Below are 27059 nucleotides of genomic sequence, written 5' to 3'. Positions count from 1 at the left end.
AAAAATCTTCAATAAAAATTATATTAAAAAAAAGAAAATGTATTAACATGCAGATGTAACTTTTAAAAAATAGCTTAATGTTTCAGGCATTAAGCATGTGATTTGGTTCTGCATCATAGTTGCTTTCATATATACACCTGGACATGTATTTGTTTGTTTATTCGATTTAGATAGTTGCCCATCTCACTTTTACGTGACTCTAGGAATAAAATACATAAAATACACAATATAAAAACAGAACACATAGCAGCAGGGCATAATCTAACCAATCATCTACACAGCAAGGAGACAGGCTCCATCCCACCCCCAGGGTCCCAGGCTCATGGCACAAATCCAAGCTTTCAAGGCTCTATGAAAGGCCAACAAGGAAGGGGCCAATATAATTTCTAATTTGTTGCTTTAAATGGCAGGGGGGCAATAATGGATTAATGAAGAGTGGGTCAAACAGCATTCATTGTACTATATATGGGGGGGGTCATTTTTATTGTTTTAGAGCACACTGATCAAAGCTACTATTGGCTTCCATTTCAGATACTTCTTCACTAAACAAAATCCAAACAATTTCAGAGAAAATAAAAACAAATCATATGGTATCCTGAGGGAAAAAACCCATTTTCCACATCTTACTAACCATTTATATAGCTTTCCCAAAGATGCTAATGGGCAATGAAGCATAGAAGCACAGAAAATGAAATCATCAGATCCTCTGCTAACCAGGGATGTGTCAGCCTTGTGAGGTAGTTCAGACAAGAAGCACACTCAGAAGTATTAGCTCTATCTTTATTGTAAGGCTATACTAACAGAATCTTGCAAGTCTGAAAGTACATCTCTCCCCCCTCGCCTTTACAATCCATGAAATTAGGGAGGGTCCCTTCTGAGATGTTTGCCATGCCTCCCTTCCTTCTGCAGGCTTAGCTGCTTCTCATCTGACAGTTGTCTAGTCTGCAGCTCTTCCTCCTGTCCCAAGGTCATTCCCACATACTATTACAGGATGCTAGAAACACATTCTGACAACTGTGTTCAAATGAAACAGCTGTATGAAGGCTATGATAACAAGCAGGCATATGCCACCCTTAAGAAATATTTGTTTTACTACCATCTCCAATTTAGATAAAGGCCATGCATTTTGCATGGATGGGAATTCCTTTAGAAATTATTTTTAGTTGGTCTGAGATATATTTATGTTTCTGCCACATATAATACCTTTCCTGTTAATTTCATTGGACCTCAGTTGGCTTTCAGCCAGAATTCAAGGTGCTGTTTTTACTTTCAAAGCCTGAATAATCCAGGCCCATAATAATATCTGATCATATATAAACCTGATTGGCCCATCATGTGAGGTTGGCTGTTTGATCTGCCACTTTCTGAGGACAACTTGATGACCACCAGGGACAGGATCTTTTCAGTGTGGAATATCTTGTCTGATTTTATAAGCTGTGCCTTTTTAAAAGGCAAATCAAGTTATAAATTCTTTGCATCAATATGTTTAGTAAATCCTTCATAAATTAAATATTGTATAATATTTTCTTGCTGTTTTGATTTCAGCAAAATTATGTTTGTTTATTCTCCAATACTTGGATTCTATCATTCTTGATTTCTGTTACTATTTGTCAATTAATTTTGGGACTTTTTCAGTTAAAGTCTTCTTTGAAGTTTGTGAATGTGGCAAGATGGCTTGAAAAATAAACTAATTCAGAAAATTAATTTCTAGTGATTTATTTAAGGATCTTTTTCAAGGTCCTGACTGATAGAGGTCACTGAGTAAATCAATCACTTTATTCAGATCTCTGGGTTAATTATTTTTTCACTCATTATTTTGTCACAACTACAATTTAATTTCATTCTTCAGCACTGAACTGCATTATCACAAACAAAATCTTTCTAGAAAACATAGTAAACAGGGGTCACCTTATGAATTGAACTACATTATATCAATGTCTACTAAGCATGTCACAAGTTGTTGTGGCCACTATTCCAGTGGCTCACCAGCCAAGCTCTTTTCTTTTTGTCCTGAAAATTCAAAGTTGGGGTCAAAGTTTTTGCCTATGCTGCCAAGATTTATCCCCTTTCCTTCTTCACATTCTTCAGCTCAACATTCATTCAGCATATATATTGGATCCAAATCTTTAAACATTTAGTATGCACGTCAACCATATCTCTCCTTTTATCCTTTCATTTTCCAGCATTTGTATTTGTAACCATGAAGATCTCAATGATGCCAAGTTGTTCATGTTACTAAGGATTTGAGTTTTACAGTGATTCCAGCAAGATGGACTCCTATATGTGAGCAATCATCGTGTAGAAGCTTTCATGATGCAGACTTCAAAGCCAATGTGATTATATCTAGGGGCAACACAAACGTCATACATTACATTGACACGTTGCTGCTTTCTCTGAAGTTTCTAGTTGTGGACAATTTCTGATGATTCCTGAGTAGGCTGTTTGACTTCAGGTGGTGGGTGGAAATTCCATTATGGATACTTACCTAAATAAAAATCTCCTTGAAAATCAGGTAGAAAGACTGTGGGATAGTTTTTATTTCTATTGTTTTTTCATTAAAAAAAAAAGTTCAAGTGTGAATGTATGGCACAGTCTGTTTTACTACTTCAGGACTGAACTGCTTACTTCCATATCATAGTAAGGTTATGTCAGTGGGGAAAAAAAAGCTTTCATCACATAATTATTTGATAAAAAAAATGTTGATAATAGGTCAACAGCATGAATGATGGTTTGCATTAATTTTTCCTTCTCACTTTAAAATATTTTCTTATTCAAATATACTTACAACTCTGGCACTGATCTGCTGAAGGTCCCCAGCATCGGTTTCCACAGGACTTGTGACACTGTCCACCTTTAGAAAGAGTAGAAACAAAATTAAGACATGATTCACAGTCTATTTTCTTCAGTGCCTTTAAGGCTTCATCCCAAAACAACTCTTTAAGGTAATCTACTGTGGCATTTTTATGAGATCATTAAGTTTTACCACTACTAAGACAGACAAGAAAAGGGGTTCCTTAGAAAATCTGCCATGTTTCATATATATGAATTAAAGGTAATTTATGATCAAACTATGGATCCTGATTGCACCATTTTGTCTTAGATGGCTACTATAGAAATTTAAATACCTAACTATTTTCTTCTCCCAACTCTATCTTTGTGTGAGGTTGCCAAGCAATAAGAAAGGAGGTAATGTGGAGAGAAAGCATTAACAGGTAGGAAAAAAAAGTAAAAGCCTAAAACCTGGTAATCCAAATTTCATGATGGACATCAGTATGCCTAGAGACACCTGCCTTGGCACCTCCCTGGGACCATGTCTCTCTGATTTTATTTTATTTAGTTTGGTTTCTTTAAATTACAACCATGTTAATGGGAGACCAGATTGCTGGGAAAAAAACACCAATCCAAAGCAAGATATTTATTTCCAATAGTGCATCTGGAGTCCTCAGCTCCAGAGTCATTTTTCAGAAATAAAACTGGTGGAAGGGTATAGCCTACTCTGTTGCTTGGAACTGCAGAATCATAGTGTTGGAAGAGGCCATTCAGGCCACTGAATCCAACTACCTGCTCAGGACAGGAGCCCAAATTAAAGCATCCTAGGCAGTTGGGGCCATGCTTGAATACAGTCAGTGAAGAGGAGCCTACCATCTCTTCGGATGACTGGTTCCACTGTCAAACTGTTCATCCTTAATGGATGCTTATTCTAATATGTAATCTGAATCTCTTTGCCAGAAACCTTGGGGAGAGACATCTGTGACAGAACTGATCAAAGGTTTGATAACAAGACCAACCACAGCTTGATCCATACAGGAGGATGCTTGTATGGTCAGACTATGACATCTTGTCGGCAATGCTACTTTCTTACAGCTCCTGTTAAGGACTGATATTCTCTGTCCTCCTTTTTTTCATGCAGTTATACCAAGTAACTGGTCCTGTCCAAGGCCTATCATTTGAGGAGAACATTATATTCCTATATTTCTATGCAAAATTATACAGACTTGTTTACCTCCTTAAAAATTATGTTTGCTTATTAAACTTGTCTAAGTTTAACTTCACTTGATCTTCCCCATGAGAAATTCTCTGCACTGGCTTGCTTCTGCAGTTCTACAGAATTCCAGAAATGAGAGAATATAAACTTCCTTCCTACTCTCCTTTTGAGCGACCTCATGTTCCATAAATGATGAAGAAAGCAAATTTTCTAGGAAGAAACACCAAGATGTAAGATTACATTAACTTTTCGCCAGGAGATCAAACAAGAATTCTGGGATAAAATGAAAAAGTGACCCAGCTTTCCAGAGATGAATTTTAAACTTTGGCTTCCTTTCCTTTCCTTGGCAGAATCACAGGATGGTAATATTTAACATGTCAGATAGCTTAAATGTTTCAAATGGTGTTTTGTTATGAATTAGCCTCCTTAATGCTGCAACTAAGCACCAAATATTTCTGCTGTGTAGAGGAAGATGTTTTATTAAATACCCATGAGGCCAACAGGTCATGGAGAATATATACTCAACCAAATTTCATCACTTTCTGACAACTACATAATACTGATAGAATTTACTAATTATGTTATACAACAGTTGCACATGTATGCTAACCACCTCATTAAAAACATCAATTCCAAAGTTCATTTAAGGCAATTATGAACACTTTCTTATATCAGCATGTAGTTCTCTGCCATTGCCTGGCTTCTGTTTATTGGGATCAGGACTTCCATTATAGTTCTGACATGCAAGCTCATTCCAGTTGAGAGGAAAGGAGTATCGTCTGGCACAAGTAGTAGAACTTTAACCTGTAACAATGACTATTGTTATTCAACATCTCTGTAGAAAACTAGATACACCAAACTGCCTTAGAAAAGATGTTATTAGGAATGAGGGAGGGTAAGGAAATAGATAGTGAAGACTTATACAGACATTTTGTAAGAAACACTGGGAATAAATGCATAAATGTAACTGAAGACTTGCAAAGACTTGAAATTCTGTTTGGAACTATTCTCTCTCATATACAAGGTAAAGTAGTTTTGCCTGATCCAAATATATATATTCAGTTAAAAAAACAAAGAAACATAATGTCATTGGGAATACAGTAATACCTCGGTTCACGAACGCTTCTGTTCACGAACAATTCGGTTCACGAACAGCACCGTTCGCAAAATTTTGCTTCCGTTTGCGAACTCCGCATTGGGTGACGAACAGGATCCATGGCCATTTTCCCTGCTGTGACACGTGGTCGTGGCTTCCTGTAGGGAGGAGGACTCTCCCTCCAAACAATAACTGCCTCCCCACCCGCCTTCCTGTCCTCCATGCCAGAAGTCACCTCGACCAAGGTCAGCGTCCTCTCTCTTCATACTGTACTGTACTGTACTTTGTTTCATATTTTTGTGGTTTAAAAAAAAAATACATATGGTTCAGAACAGATTAACCGTATTTACATTGAACGTTATGGGAAAATTTGATTCGGCTGGCAACCAAAATCGGTTGGCGACCACATTCGTAGGGGTCAGAATGGATTAACCGTATTTACATTGAACCTTATGGGAAAATTTGATTCGGTTCACGACCAATTCGGTTTGCGACCAGAGTCGTGGAACGAATTAAGTTCGTGAACCAAGGTACCACTGTACTACCCACTGAAGCAGAGATAGTCCTCAACTTATGACCACAATTGGGGCCAGAATTTCTGTTGCTAAGCGATGTAGGATGTCATGTGACTGTATCACTTAGCAACTGCAATCCCAGCACACCCCGTTCAAGTTGTTAAGTGAATTTTATTGGTCATTAGCCGAGGACCCACCCCAAACTAAGTCATTCCAGGCTTGGTCCCTCCCAGCCCCAAGCCTCAGTAAGGTAAAGGTCTGCCTCCAACTCACCCCACAACCTATCTCCCCCCCATCTCTGCCCTTTTGCCACCCTGCAGCTTGAATTGAGGGGCAGCAAGCAGCCTCAAAACTGCATGGCTCTGGGGCTGCTTGCCATGCTGCAGCTCAGGGGCTTCTTGGCATGCTGTGATTCTGGGGGTCCAAGAAGCCCCACAGCCACAGCACAGCACAAAGCCACAGCTGCCCCTGGAAACCCCAGTCACCCCAGCCCACCCAGCAGCATGGCACCCGGAAAGCCCCAGCAAGCGCCAGCAAGCATTCGTTCGCCCAGCTGCCTTCTCCCATTCCCCACACCGACCTTTCACCTTTTGCACCCAGCTGCCATGGCTGAAGCAGAAGCGCCTCACTGCCTTTGCTGTCTCCTTTTCAGACCCACAGCTGCCATGCTACCCCGGGCACTCCAGCTTCTCCAGCAAATGCTTCCTACATGTGGCTCCCTGAGCCTTTGGAAAGCTGTGCTGCCTTTGGAAAGCTTTGCAGCTTTCCTAAAGCTTTCCAAAGGCAGCGCAGCTTTCCAAAGCTTTCGGAAGGCAGAGCAACTTTCCAAAGGCTCAGTAGCCTGTAGGAAGCTTTCACTGGAGAAGCTGGAGTGCCCGGGGTAGCGTGACAGCCATGGGTCCGAAAAGGAGACAGCAAAGACAGCGAGGTGCTTCTGCTTCAGCTGCGGTGGCTGAGCGCAAAGGTTTGGTGCAGGAAACTGGGAGAGAAGACAGCTGGGCAAATGAATGCTTGCTGGCACTTGCTGAGGCTTCCAGGATCTGCTGCGTCTTCACGCTGCGCTGTGGTTTGGGGCTTCTTGCAGCCAAGAAGCCCTTGAGCCACAACATAGCAAGCAGCCCCAGAGCTGTGCAGTTCTGGGGCTGCTTGCCACCCTGCAAGGCAGGGTGATCAAAAGGAAAGAAGTGTGTGGGGGGGTGTAGATAGGCAGGTGGGGGAATTGCAGTGCCCCTGCAGTCATAAGTGTGGGCAGGCTGTCAAGCACCCAAATTTTGATCATGTGACCACGGGGACACTGCAATGGCCATAACTTTGGGGACCAAATGTAAGTCCATTTTTTCACCACCGTCATAATTTCAAACTGTTGCTGAACGGATGGTCATAAATCAAGGACTACCTGAACAGTCTCACGCTTCTGGCAAAATTAAATCCTACTGATTTTAGGATAGGGCTGTGCTCTAATTAATCTTTTCAATTCATTAATCCAAAAGATGTGCTCAGATCTCAGTCTGGTGATTCAGAAAGCACTTCCTGCTTATACTGATTCAGGAGGCCAATGTGACTTGGGGATCAAATCGAATTCAGCACAGACTCTTCTTATTTCCACTCTGACTATCAATAGCAATCAAATTACTCTCTTTTTCTCTGTATGTTGTTATTCAACAGAACTGGATGTAGTTTTCAAGAATATCTTACTGAAACCAGACTTATGTGGTCCAAAGGAGATAGACAGACAGACAGACAGACAGAATAGATGATAGATAATCCTTCCCAGAATTTAATAACAATTGCAGTCAAATCAGGTGTCCTGAAGAGTGACAGCAGATTTATTTGCTTTGGTGTTTTTGAGAGAATTTTCTTGCATTTTTAAGGCTGTGTGTGTGTGTATGTGTGTGTGTGTGTTGTTTTGTGTGGTTTATTTTGATGTGAGGAGTTTTGTGTTTATATGTGGTCTGTATATTTTGTCTGGTGTGCATATATGACTGCAGTTTAAGGACTTCTCTGAATCTGTCTGGGCATGCTTTACAGGTGCAAATAGATGATTCAGCATTTAGTGCTCAGATGCCCCAAACTTAATTTCATACATTTCTTTTATCACTTTCTCTCTCCATGCTGGATGCTTTGTGATTGCCCATTTCCCTCCATTCAAACCAGCCATTTTATTAATTGTTAATCTTCTCTATGGCACTAAATCTCCCTGTTTTCAGTTCTTCAGTATAAGAGCAAATAGCCAAGCTTTCAATTTCACGCAACCCTCAGGATTTATATGACTGTTAAGGAAAACTGGTGATACAATAACTGTCAAAGAACTGTATATGGAAAATATTCCAAAGAATTCTTTATTTTCTCAAATAGAGATCTGCAGACATTCAAGTCAGCCATCAAGTTCTAAGATGCTCCAGATAGCAAAGCCATTGCTGAGAATTCAGGGAAACTGAGTCCACGTATCTGGGGAACATCCAGGTTTGGGAAAGCCAACCTATACTGCCACTCTGTTCCCAAGTGACAGAGATGGATAGTATTTCAGAAAGCCCATAAATGATACGCTAATCAATACATCATGGAACTGCCATATCCAGATAAAAGCCTGGTGCTGATATTATGCTTAATAAACATTCCACCACATTGATCCTCCCCTCCTGAAAATAAACACAAGTTATTTTTAACAGACTTTGACATGTCTACCTGCTTCCTGTTATGTTATTTTTTTATAGTGTCAGATGATAATTTGCATTTAAATAGAGATATTTAACTGTAGAGCAAGAGGAAGCCTGCCAACTGTCTTTTCTTCTTATTGGGAACTTGAAAGTGTCGGCTTCATTGTTTTCTCCTTTCACTGTTACACAGGCAAAATGAGGTGCTGAAAATGTAGACAGTGGAACTTTGAAATAAATTATCACAAGTCTTTTTGAAGGTCATATATCAAATAAATTGGAAAAAAACATGCCTTGCTTTATTTGCTAGTAATAAGGTATCCCACAGATATTGGACCAGATTCCAATCCTGTGATTTATTTTACTGATGCACTTCACTGCATGGAAAGAAATAAACTAGTTTTTATAATAATGTTATTAAGCATTACAATTAAAAAGATAAAAACTAATACAAACTAAAAAAGAAAAAAAGAAAAAATAGAAAGTGCAGAAAAGAAAGAAAAATAGAAAAGAAAGAAAAAATAAGAATGTAGTATAGAAAAGGGAAAGAAATACAAGGGGGGACCCCCCAAAAAACCCGGAATTTATTTATTAAAAAATCGTGTATTTATTTTTACATGTTCAAACTTCAGTCACCTTCAAAGTACTCTCCGTTTGATGCAATACACCTATCGAGACATTTTTTCCACTGCTCAGAACAGGTTTTGAACTCATCAATTCTGATGTCTTTTAGTGCTTCTGCCATTTTCTGTTTCACCTCCTCCACATCGACAAAACGTTTCCCTTTGAGGACTTTTTTCATCCGGGGAAACAAGAAAAAGTTGCACGGGGCGAGATCGGGTGAATAGGGAGGGTGGGCACAAGGGTCATGGTGTTTTTGGTCAAAAACTGCTGAACACTCAGCGCGGTGTGTGCAGGTGGGTTGTCATGGTGGAAGAACCAGACACCTGTTTGCCACAACTCAGGACGTTTCTTCCGCAAATCGTGATGCAGCCTTCTCAAAACTTCCCGATAAAAACTTTGGTTGACCGTTTCACCCGGAGGAACAAATTCTGAGTGCGCAATCCCTCTCACTTCAAAGAAACAGATGATCATGGTTTTCATGTTCGACTTCACTTGTGCTTTTTTGGGTCGTGGGGATGTGGCAGTTTTCCATTGGCTGGATTGCTGTTTCGTTTCGGAGTCGTAGGCGTGGCACCAAGATTCATCTCCGATTATGACTTTCGAAAAAAAATCAGGGTCAGCCTCCAAGCGCTCCTTCAAAGCACGGCACGCAGTCAAGCGACTGTCTCTTTGTTCAGGCGTGAGCAAGCGAGGCACGAATCACCCATCACGAAATAGGCAAACGCGTTGAAAGAGTCTCTGAAGCCTCTCACAACAACCCAGCTGGTACCCTGATGCGGGTGGGTCCTAGGACACTCACCTAGCGGGGGAAGCTTGTACTACAAGGAGCCCCCCTCCAAAAGATAATTCTGGGTTTTTTTGGGTCCCCCCTCATATATAAGTAGGTGACTTCCCCCTTCATTACAAGTATCAACAATTTTAGTAACTTATCACCTTATCATAAAATACAACAAATGATCTTTTCTTCCTATATCTCATCTCTTATCTACAAAGAAATCCTTAAAGCCTCGTTGTTCAGTCCACATCAGCAAAAGTCCATTAAGGGTTACCAGAGATAACAACATATCTATTTTAACCATGATATGTTAATTATATAAATTAACAAATATAAATTAACATAAATATAAATTGTTTAACCAATTTTATATTCCTTCCTTTTACTTTTACCAATCTTGATCTTTAGTCCCTTCAAATAATGTCCTAGAAGTTGATTTCTTTTTATTTCATTTTTTCTTTGTCCCTTCTCAAAAAATCCTCCAAAACTTTAATAAGTTTCTTTTGTAATTCCAATATAGGAAAGTTATCCAGGTCACTCTCTTGGTTTGTTATTTGTATATCCATTTTAATTATTAAGACATCAGCCAGTTTCTTTTGTATGTCCAGCGTAACATCTTTTTCCAAGTCATTCTTGTAGCCTTTCATTTTTAAATCCACTTTCAAATCAGTCACTATCTTGTCAGGTATTTGTATGTGTATATCTCTCTTAATTATTAAGACATCAGCCAGTTTCATTTGTATATCCAATGTAGCATCTTTTTCCATGTCATTCTTGTGGCCCGTCATTTTTAAATCCACTTTCAAATCAGTCTCAATCTTGTCCAGTAAAACTTGTTCCTCTTCTATAGCATCTTTTAAACACAGTCTATCTATAATGGCAGACCCTCTTAAAGTTAACTTCTGGGTCCATTGTTCACAAATATCCTTCGATACATCCAATGTTGAAGTATTTTAATAAACTAATTCAGTATATTTAAATCATAAGGTCATAAGGTTTACAGTACATAACTTCTTACAGATGGAGAGTTGAGAGAGAAATACTTCATTAAGATCATCAGTTTATAGCAAGTAGAAAAGTCAGCAATCCAGATCATTGGGTGAAAGCTAATTAGATTTATTTGTAATGGACCAATCCAAGACAAGGCAAGGTGTTTTATTCAGGGTTAGGGTTTTATTCAGTTCATTGCTTTCATAAAAATATGGAAGAAAACAACACTGTCAGATTTGTTCAACCTTACCCAATGGCTTCTTTCGTCTGGGAGCTGGCCAAGCTATACGTACAGTTGGAAGAGATGGCTTTGAAAATGCCAGACACACTTTCAAGCAACAGACCTAGGATACACACCTTCAATCTAATCTAAGCCTAGTGTCTAGTCTTATAATTGGGGGGGATTCTTCCAAAAGGATTTGTGCCACTCTCCTATTTATCATCTATTACAGTATTGATATTTCATGGGGCTTTTACTTTAGCCAGGCTAGATGCACTGCCCTCAGCAGTTCTCTTTAGATGCTATTAAAAATACTCCAGTGTACCAGCGCCTATGCCTGTGTGGAGATGGCTGAACAGCATCTTTGAGCCAGATGCTCCTCTGTTGTTCCCTTTACAGGGATTCCAAGATGACTCTCATCCACCCCATCCTGAGGCCATTTCTGGGCAAAGTGCACTACTTTTCTTGTCACTCCTCTTATCTGATAAGAACCCAAGTATATCCCCCCAGGATGCCCGGTTTTGCGTTTTTATATGTACTATTCATCTTACTTGTAGCTGAAGATTCTGATTCATTTACTTACTTGTATTTTATATTATTTTATTCTATTATTATTGTACTTTTATCCCTTCACTTTTATATTCTATATTTCATTCTTATTCCTTGTTATATATCTTATATTTATACATACTTGTCAATTGATATATATGTGTATTAATATTCACTTACTTTTTATATTGTTGTTTTCTGGCTGTATGGCTGTAATAAAGTTATTTGAATATTTTTGAAGAGATGAATACATACTTTCATTCCAGTCTATTATTGCTTTCCTCTCGATATATCAGTTGACTTTCTTCTAATACTTCTGAAATAGCTGTAAGCTACTGTTTGAAAAATGGCCTTTTGAAAATTACAGCAATAAATCTGAAATTATCTCAGTGTATATAAATCCTTATCAAACAGAAAGCAATGAGAAGGGAAGGGAAGCAACTTTCCCCTTTTCCTCTTTCAGAGACTTCGTAAATCCAATACGATATGTTCATCACTCCCAGGCAGCATGTCAGGGTTGGAGTCAAAAGTCTTCATAGCAGCTATCTAGTAACCCAGCACTGGATACTGCAATGAACTCTATATAAGAAAGTCTTTATACATGGTTTGGAAACTTCAGTTAATTCAAACTGCAGTGGCCTCTTTGGTTTCTGGGGTTATTCAAGGCTCTTCCTCATGTTTACTGTAACGTATTTTCCTCCAATCCTTCAATCAGGAGGAAAATATGTTGGTATGAACAGCACTGCCTCTACAGTCTGCATTTACCATGCTTTGACAACAGATCTTATCTGTGATGCTGCCTGCATAGACTATAAAGCAGGAGAATCTCATGGCAGCTATGGGTGGAATTCCTGCCATTCTTCCCCTTCCCGCTTAGTGTCATCTACAGGCAGCAAAACAATCCACAATCGTTCTCCTGAATGGGGGGGGGGGGGATGTTGGGGGATTTGGGGACTCCCTGTCCTGCTCCCTCATTTACAGTAAACTAGTATTTTGGGAGGGGGGCTGCTTACATTTAATTTGCAGAGTGTGTTTTTCTGGAGGCCAAAGTGGCAAGAGAGTGAGCAGCAGCTGACAATAACATACTGGTCAGATAAACTACAAACCTGGATGGTGGAAGCCTTCCAGATCATGTGGCAGCCACCATTTTTAGCACTGCAGCTGGTGGTGCTAAGTCTGGGACAGAAGGTCAGAATGGAAGCCTCTAGAGAAATAATACCTTAGATGACATTTTCAAGACTCCTGGTGGCCATGACACCTGAAGATACTGGAGGTGAATTCAAATTTGGACTTTCTGGAGTGTATCATTAGCATTGTGAGGGAACAAAGAACAACTAATCCACCAACTTCTTAGTTTATATTTTTTTCTAGTATCAGGCTGAAGTCAGGAATGGAGCCAGAAATGGAGGTGGTCAGCATAACTGTCACCTAGATGACTCCTGTGGGATTATGTCTGCATATTTTAGGAGAAGCAAGAGCCGCAGTGCCCAGTTGGAATGTCCTGTCCGAACCCAGAATTGCCTTCAGAAGCCTAGTATTTGAAGGTCTGGAACCATGCCAGTCTAGATGGAAAACTCTCAGTGATTTCATCTATATATTGCCTCCAAAGGGATGCTGTGATTCCAGCAGGATTTGTGGCAGAGCTGGGATGGGATGGGCATATTGTGTGGGAGATGAAGTAGTTTGAGGTGGGCCCCTCAGATTGGTATGGAGGGCATTTCCACTTGCTTGTTACCATAGTCAGATCATTTCCTAGTCCAGGTGAGACTGAATGTCACCTGAGACCTCCATAAGGTAAATGGACTGATTAAGCTAGTCTGTATCTTATGGATCCAGATGGTTTCTGGCAGCACTTGGGAATTTTTTAGCTTTTGTGCAGGACAACCATCAGTCAACAAAAGGCAACTCAAGGTGTTGATGCAACTGCCCCCTAGATGATTCCCTGGTTTACCAAAGACCCCTGGGAGATGAAGCTACAAAAGACATGCTTAGAGCACTGTCAGAGGAAGATGAAAAGTAAATCTTTCTATGAAGACAAAAAGCATGGACACAAGCTCAAGTCCACAGTGATCAGAAAGGCAAAGTGTTATTACTTCTCCTCCCATATTGTGGCAGTGGGCTGTTGTCCAGCAAACTTGTTCAGGGTAGCTGACTCTCTCTTGGGGAGGGAGCCACAAGTAGATCTACCTGGCTGCAGAAGCAGGTTAGCGTAGCACCTTGCTGATGAAGTTGCCAAGACTCACCAAGGATTTGACTGCTTATGGGTCCACTGAGGTGATCATGGCAGCAGCTTGCTATGTTATCTGGGACTCTTTCTGGCCTCAGAAATCTGAAGAAGTAGATGAAGTGTTTTTTTACTATCTTCAACCACTTGTGGGCTTGAACCATGGCACTCCTGGCTCCTCAAGGTGTCCAGGTTATGTGTGTGACAGATTGAATCTGGGAGGTGGTTAATCTCTCTCTTCAGGAGGGCCTGATGCTGTCAGTCTTGAAGGAGATTGCACTATGCCTTCTCCTCCTTGGATTCATCTGAATGGGATAACTATCAACTATCATCTCTAATCTCCCCTCTAACACTTGTGATCATAGTAAAGCTACAGAGGAAGCAGATTGTTTGTATGCTTTCCAGTTACATAGAAAATGCTGTCAATGCTTTGACCAAGAGACCGGACATTAAGAGATTCTGGATGGAATGAAACAAACTGAAATTGAACCTAAGACAGACTTGCTGTTTCTTCATCAAGGTTCTTTGATGTCTTCATTGTTGTATCCTGATGTGATGGCATTGCCCCTAAAAAAGTAGGTATATGGCCATCTGAACTCATGGCCACTTCTTGATAGGCAGATTGAAATCACTGCCTGGGGAGGAGGGGGGTGGTTTCACTCAGGTCCAGTTGGTATGTCACTTGTGGCTTTACTTGAAGCACAAAGTCCTCACTACAGTAACTTGCACCCTTATCACCACTCATCTAGGGCTTCCCTGAAGACCACCCTTCCCCAAAGACCACCCTGAAGCTTCAATTGATCCAAAATGCAGCAGCCGAGTTGTTGGCTGGTATGGCTAGACATGAGTTCATGTTCTCCTGTTCTCTGGGGCCTGCACTCTTCCTCATATGTATCCTAGTGCTATTTAAACTGCTTGGTTTAACTTTTAAAGCTTAACATGGCTTGGCACCAAAGTCCTTGCAGGACTGTCTTCTGTGACTAATTTCAAATATCCTGACTCATGTCCTGAGAGAAACTTCCACTGGTTACCCACTTCTGTGAAGTTGGGGGTTTGGAGACCCAGGGGGTTGCTTTTCTGTCACAGTGACTCTGCTCTGGTATAGCCTTCCCCGGGAATTCAATCAACTTTCATGTTGTTGGTTTTCTGGAAGTTATTAAAAACATAATTATTCTGGAAAACATTTAGGATATAAAATCTACCCATCAATTTTATTGATTTTGTAACAGTTTATATGTTAACTGCTGACTACTTATCTTCATTTTGTATTATTGAAGTTTTATTTTGTTACTTGCATTGTCATTTTTATTTTTATGTATTATACCATGGATGATTTACTGTATCGTTTATGGCTATATTATAAATTGTTGAGAGTCTCCTTGATTGTGGCACACATAAATAAATAAAAAGAATGAATAAATAAATAAATACTTTACCCACTGCTGTAGGAATATTTATATCTGTGTCTCCTAGATGATTGGGAAGATAATATTCCCATGGCAAAAATAGTATTTATTTTTCAGAGGTGCTGCACTGAAGCACCCGCCAAGCCATCTATGGCTTCACCACTCCTTCTATGTTTCGGCAGCCACTGGCTGGCTTGCCCTGGCTTCACTCCCACCACTGCTATCACTCATCCTGATATCCCCCAATTCCTTCTTCACCAACCTAGTAGCCTCCAAATGGATTCCCATCTATGAGCCAATACTAATCCATCTGGCCTTGTCATCTGACTGCTATCTGTTATGAAACTGGCAGGGCCCAATTCTGCCCCCAAAGATTTGCTCTAGCTGGCCTCAGTACTTTGCTGGAGGAGCCCCAGAAAATGTATCTGGAAGATCTTTGTGGTGAGCTTTGTATTTCACATAGTGCTAGCCATCAATATCCCAAGGTGCAGCCTTTAATCTTGAGCTGTGAACTGGAAATCATCCAGGGACCTACGGACAGAACTTTTTTTTTTTTTAAAGTAAGTTAATTTGCCAACTCCCTCTGACAGCCACAGTGAAAATGGCCATGTGGATGCAGAGTGTAGCACTTGGACAAGAGGGGCAGTCTTGCAGCAAGTCAATTAAAGCAGATCAATTAAAGCAGATCACCAACATCTTCTTTTATGCATCCTAGAATGTCGTCATGAGATGTCTTCTGCTGACATAAGATGGAAAACACTACTTTTGCGCCCAAACACCTTATTGTTCACACTGCTCATTAAGATAATGAGGAGATGGCCAAGTCTGAGTGCCATAAGTTTATGTGGTGGCAAGTACAGATCAGGCCTTCTTAGTCACCCCTGGAACAGACTCTCTGTAGACATACTTTCTTTCAAAGTTTTTCAAAGAACCTTAAAGACCCATATTTTTTCCTGGTTATTAATAATTTTGTTTGTTTAGCTTACACGCTGCTCCATTTCCAAAGCGTCTCTAACCCTTACAAGCAACACAAAGAATTAAAAATATAGTAAATCAGTAACATAATGACAAACAAAAACTTGATGTCTCACAATTCAGGGATAGCAGGATCTTCAAACATCCCCAAATATCTTTCTGAAAAGCCACAGTAGGAAGGGTGGGGTCTACATATCTGGGGGTAGGTTGCTCCAAACACTGCTCCTGAGAAGGCTTGAGCGTGGGGTCCCTGCTAATGACATTCCCTCAGATATAGGACTCCTAGCAAACCTCGGATGCATAGATTCAATGTGGAGGTATCCAAGCCTGAGCCATGCAGGGCTTTAACTGTGATAATCAGCACCCTGAAGCTAACTGGCAGCCAATGCAGCTCTCACAGTAATGGTGTTACGTGGGGAAACCTACATATGTCCTTAACTACTTGGGCCACTGCATACTGGACCAACTGAAGTTTCCAAATGGTCTTAAAGGGCAACCTCATGTGGAATGAGCTGCAATAATCTGTGAGGTGACAAGGGTGTGGGAGAATGACAGCAAAACCTCCCGTTCCCAAATTGGCCACAACTGACACACAAGAAGAAACTGTATAACATTTAGTAGTTTTAAGTAATTCATTTTGCTGTGTTATTTCAGTTTAATGGATTAAAATTATATATTTTTAATATAAACTGCCCTGAGGGAGGGTAATACAGAAATAAAAAAAGATGAAACAAAAATAAAAATGAGTAACTAATAAAATTGAAATACAAATAGAACCATCACCAGCAACAGACAAATGGAAGTGAACGGCAGCATATGTATGCGCTGGGCAGTGTGAGTGATGGCAAATGTTTTGTTTGTTCTCAGAACAATCCAAGGGCTATTGCTTAGAAGCAGTTTGCATTTCATAAAATTATAAATTATTAGTGTGATCATTTATGTAGTGTAATAAATAAATGATTAATGTAATTAATTGAACAAATAACTGAATATTAATATTACAAAAAGCCAAAATTGATTAATATATAGACCTAACTTATTGAGTACAGTAGAAAATTTACTATCATTCCACTGTAATTTCACCTATTTCAATTCGTGTATCAAAACAGTGCATTAAAAGGCAGAAATGATTACTTTCTAACCATATCTGAAGCAAAGCAGCCTCAAGCGATTTTAGGCTTTGCTTCACAGGACACTGAAAGAATTCAACCACCACTGAATGTGGTCAGTGCTGTGTAGAAAGTATAGAAGTTGTTCCTTCCTCTATACAGTAAACCCAGGTCATCCTATACAGCAGAACAATGGTCACTCAAGACCAAGGAAAAGGAGTCCTTCATGTAGCACATCATGAAACCATTGCATTTGAAGATATATGGATTACCACTAATTCAAGTGGCTTTAAAAAGAGGATTTCTAGAGAATAATGCTTTCAACAACTACTCTCTACTTTCCAGATTAGATACTGAATGCCTTTGAATGTAAATTGCTGAAAAATATCACTGCCCTCATTATGTCCTTCATGGAAAAAATTATGTGGTTGCTATGAGTCAAAAATGTGATTGCACATCAATCCATCCATCCATCCATCCATCCATCCATCCATCCATCCATCCATCATTATGTCCTATTTGAGGGCTGCCAATAAGGCATTTGGTTGATCATTATGAAAATCAGAATTCTGGATTATATAGTCCTTTGATCTGTTCTTATGGTAGAGGTTAGCAACGCTCAACTAGCTGTGCAAGATCAATATCCAGGTTTGCTGGATACGAGGATGCACAACTACATTAGTAGAGTTTTGTATACCACCCACGATACCCTGGAGGAATGAGGAATATACACCTTACCTGTAAAGACAAATAATCTTTTGAGCACTTTGAGAATATGTATGCATTCATTCACTGTAACTGATTAGTCAATTGGCCTTATCAAAATGCAGGACAACACCAAGGCTTGGGCCTTTAAGCACAGTAAGGTTTCAGACGGCATAATACAACTTCTATGACTGGCAGGCGTACTGTCACTTCTGATCAAGGTCATCAGGTAAATCTACTTGTAGCCTGCCTTTCAGTCATTGTTAACGTATTATGCTCAAACATTGTAAGTTGCCCAGAGTCATTGAGGAGTCAGGCAACACTGAAATCAAATTAAATAAATAAAGTCAATCTTTCCAAGTCATTGGCTTCTGAGATCCAGAAGGGAGAAAGTACATTCTTTGCAATCACACAATATGCTAAACCAAAACGTGATTTGTTTGCTTTTGGCTTACTATGGTATGTGAATCCAGCAGTTCTGATTTTTAAACTAAGATCCATGATTTAGATATGTGTATGAACTAGATCATTATGGTTTGTTCAAAAAACCATGATGTAAACCAGGCATATACAGTACATCTTTTTTCAGGCTGAAGGCCACACTTGACTTTTGGATGAAAAACTATGAACTGGAACAACAATTAAGGTAATTTAAAGATTAATTGAAAAATTAAGAATAGTAAACATAGATTAATTTTTTGTTCATCATGTGAACAAAAATCCATCCATCATATTAAATATCTAAATATATAGTAAGTATTGGGAGTTGCATTCAAGACTTTCAAAGGCTCCCATTTGATTATGTCCTTTGTTCTAAAGAAGCCATGGGTTTCTGTGTTGTGTTTTACCTCATTATGTTTGGATTCCTCATATTACAAAATGAGGAGCCAACATGATTTCTTCCAATGTTGTAATTCTTGATTCTATGATTTCAGTAGATACCAGTGGGGTATCATGTGGATGTGGCAGAAGCCCACATGGCGTTATTTTTCAAGTAGAGCTAAGATGGTCCCCCAAAATATAGGAAGTAATAAGCTCCTTTTCCTTTTACAGGGTGAAAATTAAAAAGAGGCAAGTGACTTCCTGCATTGGAAACTGAATCTAAAAGGAGGTAGATAAGTAACTTACCACTATAGGTTGGAATAGAACTTCTATCACAGTACTTAGCCTACATATATGTATAAATAAATCCTCTATAAAATTTTAATCACAGCATCCTGTGCTTTCTTCTAAGTGCTGCATGCATGAAACATCTCTTCGTTCAGAAGGGTAACAATATACAATCCTTCTCCATCCCCAGTGCTACAGTCCATTAAATTATGGCCATATCTAGTTCCTTTCAGCAAACTCTATGCATTTCCTTTACTTCTTAAGATGAAGTCCTTTTGAAACTTGCAAGGTCACTCTGATATAAGTAGTACCTGGTTCTCTATAAGACTGGAAACCACACGACAGAGAAAAAGCTCAAATCAAACAATTCATCACATCTGATATTAGGGTAGACAAACGTTGACTCCCAGCAATTAAGTGGAGCCTGGCCATCCATACAATATGTGATAACAGTCAGAACCTCCAAAGCAATTTTCTTTTTAAAGAAGTATTTCTTCAACTGTTAATCATTAGTGAATGAAGAATACACTGGGGGTGGGGAGAAGAAGAAAAAAGAAAATGTGATAGTTGATCTATATGCTCTTTGTCTCAGCATGTGAGGAATCAGCATCCAGGAAAATAAATTCGCTTTTTCTTCTTTGTTCCCAGAGTCTGAAGGAGTTATGTTACAACATTCACTATGTTCACAAATGTTCATTTACCTCCGAATCATAGGTTGCTTTTTTAGTTATCACTTTATCATTCTTCGTCATGTGAATTGTCAATTAGTGTAAAACTTTTAAAATGAGGACTGACAAAGACTATAATCCTATGTAAACTACTTCTTAGCATTCACTGGGGCTCACTTCTAAGAACACAAGAATGTGCTACAAAAGTCATACTGTATTCTGCCTTTGAAACTCAGAAATGCCTGTAAGCTACCTGCAAGTAAACTAAACTCTAATATGTCTGGATCTACATGTCTACTTCATGATGGATTTATCTACAATAGATTCTTCTTGGTTATTATTGAAATTACTACAACACTTTAGAGAATGCCAGTTTTTTTCTTTTTGTTTTTTTTTCTGGAAGATAAATATAAATTCTTCCAACATTCTCTGTGAACTGTTAATAACCAATTATTTAGCTACATTGGCAGTATGGTACCAAAAGCAATGCACACTGCTTGATATCAAACATCAAGAAAAGGGTAGGATTGTCCCAGGTTCTGACTCAGTTCTTGTTCCATAACCTGGACCCTGCCATTCCAAAATATTACATGGGGAGGGGAGGTGGAATGCTAGAACAGGGACCTGTAACTCAATGGTAAAGCATCTGACCCCAGGACAGAATATTCTCTACTAAAAATTAGAACGCCTCAGAATAGAGAAAAAGGGATGCCCGGACACATCTAGGCAAGAATCCTTTTCTTTTGCATATAGATTTTTATTTTTATTTTATTTATTTATATATATATATATATATATATATATATATATATATATATAAATAAATAAAAAAATAAATAAATAAATATAAATATATATAATATATTTATACACACACACACACACACACACACACATATCCACATATTATCTGGGAAGATACAGTGAAGGCTTTTATTACTGAATGTAACAATTTAGATATCCTTAGAAACCATTCTTTCTCTCTTGATTGAATTACAGCCATGAGACTGAGTCTTCAGAGAGTGGGACACTGAAAGAAGTTTTATATTTCCAGTTGCAATCTGAACTCAGTGGGTGTTATTTACGAGTACCTATGCATGCTGATCAGGGTTTTGAGTTTGTAATTAGGTTTACAGATGATAAGGTAAAGTAATATTAAAAGGGAAGCGGGGGGGGGGGGTTTGAGCATGCACAGAAAGACTTGATCCCACCAGGATCAGCACAACCCTGACTGCTACTCAGACTCTGGAACAAATGCCAACTTGTCTCTCCCTGCTGAAGGACTGGAAAAATGATCTTCTAGATCAAATATGATTCTAAACATGTTTGCCTTGAGCCCAGAATCACTAAAGAAAAAGACTAGCTTTTCAAGAAACAATTTCTGGACACCAGAGATCAGTTGCTGATAATGACCAAGCTTAAGATTCTCATTGATCGTGATATTGCCATGGAATAAATGAACAAGGTCTTGACCTACAGGCCCTGTTCATTTATTTATTAGATCCTACCACCACCATCCAGCCTGTTGTGTTGATAAAAATCTGCATAGGAAATTATTTCAACTATGATTATTGGTATAAACATTGTTTAATTGGATAAGTTAACGTGATTATATTTGGACAATTTCTCTTTCTTTTTCAGAGATTTGCTGGCTCTGGCTTCTCTCACTGTGAACTAGAACAAGAAACTCAGAGCTGACCTTGTGCAACTGCTGATTCAGAAGTACAGTTTTAAAGCTCTTTCAGCTTTGGGGGGCTTGCTACCCCAAGGCAGGAGACAAACACACTTATTTACAGATACACCCTACAAACAGAGAATGCTCTGGTTTTGTTAAATGTTAAATGTTGTTGGTAGGTGAAAGAGAAAAACTCAGAGCCTCCATTTTGCTGCCAAAGGTGACAGTTATCTTAGCATTTGATAGAGGCAACCCCCCCCCCATTTCCATTCTATGCTGAAATGATTTGAAGGGGAGGGGAAAGAAGCTTAATTTTTAAAAGAGTGTAGCTAACGCCTAAAGCAGACAGTTAAATTATCCCTCTTCTGTGTGTAAGACAACCGAAGTGGTGAAAGGAGGGAGGTGGTATCAGATTGCAGGTTTTAATAACTAGGGACACCAGAAGAAAGCAAGTGAACTGAAAGCTATTAGCAGCATCCTCTGTACAAGTGTGTGCCTGCATACAAAGCAAACAGTCTGTAAGAAAGAATACAAGATCTTATATGATTTGTGAAATATGAAACAAAGAGCTAGATGCCTTTAGGATAATTCCTGGATTTCCTAGGAATGGCCAATTAGATGAAAATGTTGCATTAAAGGTGAAAAAGCCAAATAACTGAGAATTGAAGGAATAAATGAAGTAATTTCTCAATACCTTTCTTTGTTTGGGAAATACTGAGGATACAGAAAAAAGCATATATTCAACCTTAGGGGGGAAAAAACTCCCATTTGTACCCAAGGTCACAAGACTTCAAAGCCAGTGCTTGGCAATTCCACATTAAGACACCTTCTTTTCAATGTTTAAGCATGAGTTTGTTTAAATAAACTTGCACTGTATTACTTTATGAGTAGCTTAAGAAATTCCAGCCTTGTACATGTATAAAATGATACATTTGATAGCCAAATCAAAATATAATTCATTCAGCCCAGCATGGCATTAGTAGAAGTTAAAGATTCTATTGCTGGGAGAATTGTTCTGTCTTTATCAGCCAGTTATACCTTTCGTGTCCTTGTCTAAGAATTCCTATTGTCATGCTTTTACTCTTCACATTCTTTTGTTATGTGAAAATCATTTTACATTTTCTGTCAGCCCTATGTTAATCTTTAGATCTCTTCTATTGATTTGAAAATTAATTACCTACTGGGAGAATGTTCTATATTTCTTAATTTCTTCTTCATCTCCATTTAATCTAGAATAAATAAGCAGGTTAAATTCTTAGAAAACATGCTCTGACCAAAGGGGAAAAAAGTGATGAATGAACACCATGTATTTTATTTTTTAACAACTCCTTTTATACAAATGCAGATGTTTTATTTGGGTGATTTAGATTACATCTTGAAGACCTGCTAACAACCTGAGGAATATGCTGTGTTTCTTTTCTGTCTTATAACAGGTTCTAAGTATAAAAATATGCCCAGAAGGAGACTTTTACATCACCACTGGATTCACTCCCCAAATCTTTAAAAGGACTTTCACTGCCATGCAAATATTCTCACTGTAGCCTTCCTTGCAACACCAAGCACTGGGGCCATCAGTGGTCTCTCCAGCTAACCACTGGGGAAAGCACTGAAATTGGCAGTCTGCCACCACTCCAACCTCTCCTGGCCTCACTGTGGGTGTTTTTGCCACGAGGAAAAACAAAAGCCCATCTGCTTGCAAAAAGCTTTGAAGCCTTGGAAAAGTCTACCATCTCAAGATTGCAAAACCCAGCTTTGGCCATTTGAACTGCATTAGGACTGAGCTGGAAGAACCTCAGCTAAGCTGACCCAGGAAGAGGAGGATGTGTGAATGCTGGGCATTGCACCAATCCAAGAATTGTGCCTGTAGTCTGTGTAGGGAAATTCCAGGTCCAGGTACTGAAAGGTTTAAAGGAAAATTAGCCAACCTGTCAATACAGATAATGGGTAGAGACAACTGAAACCAGGGAAAATCAAAGTCTGTGGAGCTAATTGGAAGGTTGTGTCTCCTCTCTCAGTTGTGCTTTTAAAAGAGGGGTGGCCACCATCCATTTTGCATTTATTATTTGGGTTTTTTTCTCTGAAGCTGGCTGAAAATAGGTAAGAGGAGACGTCCCCACCCAGCTCCAAATGTGTATCTGTGCGGCCAAGATAAACTCATGCCATCTCTGCCCTTGCTTTACTCATTAAAGATTTAACATTCTTAGTGGACCACTGATGCTCATGCTAGCTTTTAGCACACACTTTCTGACTGAGGCTGGGCTTCCAAAGGAAGAGAGTTGCCACTTGTCTCTTCCCTGGTGAATCAGGAGCAGAGGGGAATTCTCTAGAGCAGTGTTTCTGAACCTTGGCAACTTTAAGATGTGTGGACTTCAATTCCCAGAATTCCCCAGCCAGCATGGCTAGGGTATTCTGGGAGTTGAAGTCTACACATCTTAAAGTTGCCAAGGTTCAGAAACACTGCTCTAGAGTAAAGTGGTTGCTGGTGGGAAGAATGCAACAAACTTGAGAAGGGAGGGACTGGAGGCCCCTTCTGGGAATCAGCTAGGGCCCAAGCCACCAGGCCTCACATCCAATCCATGAGATAGGGCCAAAGCCTTATCTGAAAGGCCACATTGAGGTAATAAATGAATTTATTTTATAAGAACAAAGCTCTTCACTCCACACTCTATTTATTTAGTTATTTATGAAGCCCTTATGAAGGATACATCTCCCATAATAGAGCTCCTAGGTTTTTTCTTACCTTCTATAAGAGGAGGAGGAGAACTCAAAATGCACTGTACTTATAAACACATTGTAAACAGGAACATGACCTAAAATAATTGAGTTCCTAAAACAAATCAATGTCTGAATGCCTAAAACAAAAGAAACTAAGCAGATGTTAAAAGGTTCAATTTCCTGGGCAGAGGGGATGGGTGAGGTGATGCAGGAGAGAAACCTAGTTTTTAAGCCCAAGGCTTCTTCTCTTCTCTGCTGGGGCCCATTCTGTAATCACAGGCAAGCCTTTGAAAAGTCACTTGCTTTTTCTTTTCCTTCCTAGTCCTGTTAACCAAGGACAGAAAAGAAAATGTTTTACCTTTAATTCCTGTCTATATTTTCTTATCCTTTTACCCTCAGAGGGACAACTGGTCTCCAACTGCTGTGTTCCTCTTCACCCTTTTCTGTATTTACTGTTTCCCCCCGTTCTCCTCTCCCCCTCTTCTTCTTCTTCTTCACCTCTATCCATCCAACCTGGCTACCTTCACTTGCTTATAACATGTGCTCTCCTTTTAGTAATCCTCACTCATGTAAGAGAATATAAATAAACACACACTCAATTAGTGACAATAGCTATACTGCAGGAAGCAGGAGAACAGATAAAATTCCAGCATTAAAAGTAATAAAGGAAAAAGGAGAAAGAGAGAGATTCATTCTTCACTTAGCTCTGTAGTGGGGTATCACTTCAACAACCCTCTCGCAGAGGAAATTTTAAAGGTAGACATTATGGTTGTGGATTATGGTTGTTCAAAGAAAAAAGATGCTTCATTGCATATGGGAACATGAACCCATCTGCTTGCACTTCTTAAAGCAGTCCTTCAAATTCAAGCACTGCATAGTCCAGGTAGATATTACATATGAAGAGCCTTAAATTCCCTGGTTTTACTTCTCTGATACCAAGAAAAATTATTATGATTTTCAGGAATGTTCAAGGAAATCTGATCCTTCACATCCCACTGTTTTCAAACTTTAAAGGATAGCTATTATTGTTGGTCGCACAGTCAGCCAGATGTTTAGACTGGATTTGGCATTTTTATCCACCTACTGAGTCCTTCTCAAGGACCTGGGATAGGCAGATGTTGTTTGATGGTGTTAAAAGTATTATTATTATTATTATTATTATTATTATTATTATTATTATTACTACAACTACTACTACTATATTTTTATCCCACCTTTTATATATTTTGATCAGCTCAAGGTGGCAAACATACCTAATACTCCTGCTTCCTATTTCCCCACAACAAAAACCCTGTGAGGTGGGTTGGGCTGAGAGCCAGTGACTGGCCCAAAGTCACCCAGCTGGCTTTCATGGTTAAGGGAGGCCTAGAACTCACCATCTCCTGGTTTCTAGGGCAGCACCTTCACCACTACACCATACTGGTTCTTATGATTAAGTATCCTTGTGCCCTATTTTAGAATTGTTAATATGTGATTCTATCTCTTGGCTCTAGAAAATGATGTTTTGTTCTATGCCCACTGTGTTTCTAAGCAGCCCTGAAAAGCAGCACTAATCCATAATAGAGTATAACAATCAAAATAAGATATAACGAGGATGAATAACTAGGAACCTATGTATCAGAGCCTGGAAATCCTGTTTCAAGTTTTTGGGTAAGAAAAAAGGAGAGAGAACAAAAGTGATACCATAGCAGGAGTTTATTATAGACTGCCTGGGCAAACAGAAGACACAGATGAGATCCTTTTGTGTCAGTCAACCAGTTTTTCAAAGAGTATGGGATAGTAATAACAGATGATTTCAATTATCCTAACATCCGGTGAGAATCTAACTCTGCCAAGAATAAGAGATCCAACAAATTCTTTTCCTGTCTTACTGACAACTTCATTTTTGAGAAGATGGAAAAAAGAACAAGGGAATCTACTATCCTTGAGCTAATCCTCTCCAACAGGGAGGAAGTGAAAGTTGCTGGTACCTTGTGGGAAAATGATCACATTATCCTTGAATCTGTGGTATCCAGAGGAAGAGGAAATTTAAAAAGCCAGACCTGCATACTTGACTTCAGAAGAGTAGAATCTGATGAACTCTGAGGGAAAATAGATCTAATGGCTTGAAATCCCGAAGGAGGAAAGTATCCAGGAAGGAAGAGAAATACTACAAAATCAGATACTGAAGATATCTTGATACATTGCAAACAGTTGCCACAAGAATGGAATTCTTTTAGATTCCAAGACCAGTGTGGATACAAACAGAACTCTCTAAAATGCTGAAGAGAAAAGGGAATATGAATAAGAAATGTACAGGAGATCAGAGGAGAAACACGTAACCAAAGAATCCTAGACTAAAGCTCAGAAATGATTTGTGGCTTGCAAGAGATACCAAAAACAACAAAAAATAATTATTTGGGTACATTAGAAACAAAATGAAAAACAAAGAGAATATAGGTCCATTGTGAGGAGAAAGTGGTGCATTGGTAATGGGTGATGATGAAAAGGCAGATATTTTTAACTCCTATTTTGTGCCTGTCTTCTCTCAGAAGGGAAATGGAGCTCAAGCTGATTATTATGATGTAACTGGAAGAACAAGGAGCCTGAAACTCAGGATAGGCAACAAGAGGTGAGAGAGAACTTTGCTAATTTAAATGAATTCAGGTCTCCAGAGCCAAATGAAGGAACTAGTGAAGATGATCATTAAAACCTTTCTTAGTAATCTTGGAGGACTGGCAAAGTCCCACAAGACCGGAGGAGAGGAAATGTCCCTATTTTCAAAAAGGGAAAAGAGGAGGACCTGGGAAACTACACACCTGTCAGCTTGATGTCTATATCAAGCAATGTATTTGAAATGATTATCAAGCAGCATGTTTATAAGCACTTGGATAGGTTTGCTACAATTAACAGGGAATAGCATGGGTTTATCACAAAGAAATTATGCTAGACTAGCCTTATCTTCCTCTTTGATAGAGTTAGGAGCTTATCAGATCAGGGACAGCCTTAGACATAGCATACCTGGACTTCAGTAATGCCTTCAAGTGTCTCATGATGCTGTCCTTAATAAAATACTAAGATATGG

At 39.2% G+C, this 27059-nt stretch overlaps 1 protein-coding gene across 5 annotated transcripts in view; it reads right to left on the bottom strand.

Annotated features, from left to right (window-relative positions):
- The window catches only part of ERBB4 (erb-b2 receptor tyrosine kinase 4), a 904250-nt gene that overhangs the window by 258823 nt on the left and 618368 nt on the right, over positions 1–27059 (bottom strand). For all 5 annotated transcript variants that reach the window (XR_015795175.1, XM_088135586.1, XM_088135588.1 and 2 more), the window contains exon 5: positions 2786–2851. Coding sequence is in view for 4 of the 5 variants with exons in the window: in XM_088135586.1 (XP_087991712.1) it covers positions 2786–2851 (66 nt within the window). In the remaining variant the exon portion in view is untranslated. The remainder of the gene's footprint in view (positions 1–2785; positions 2852–27059) is intronic.

The sequence above is a fragment of the Python bivittatus genome, unplaced genomic scaffold (genome assembly GCF_059951505.1).
Source record: "Python bivittatus isolate LINGU-HERP-01145 unplaced genomic scaffold, Pbiv_v1 ctg000200_np1212, whole genome shotgun sequence".
NCBI lineage: Eukaryota > Metazoa > Chordata > Lepidosauria > Squamata > Pythonidae > Python > Python bivittatus.
The sequence above is the reverse complement of the archived record's forward strand: the minus strand, read 5'-3'. Positions and strand labels throughout refer to the sequence as shown.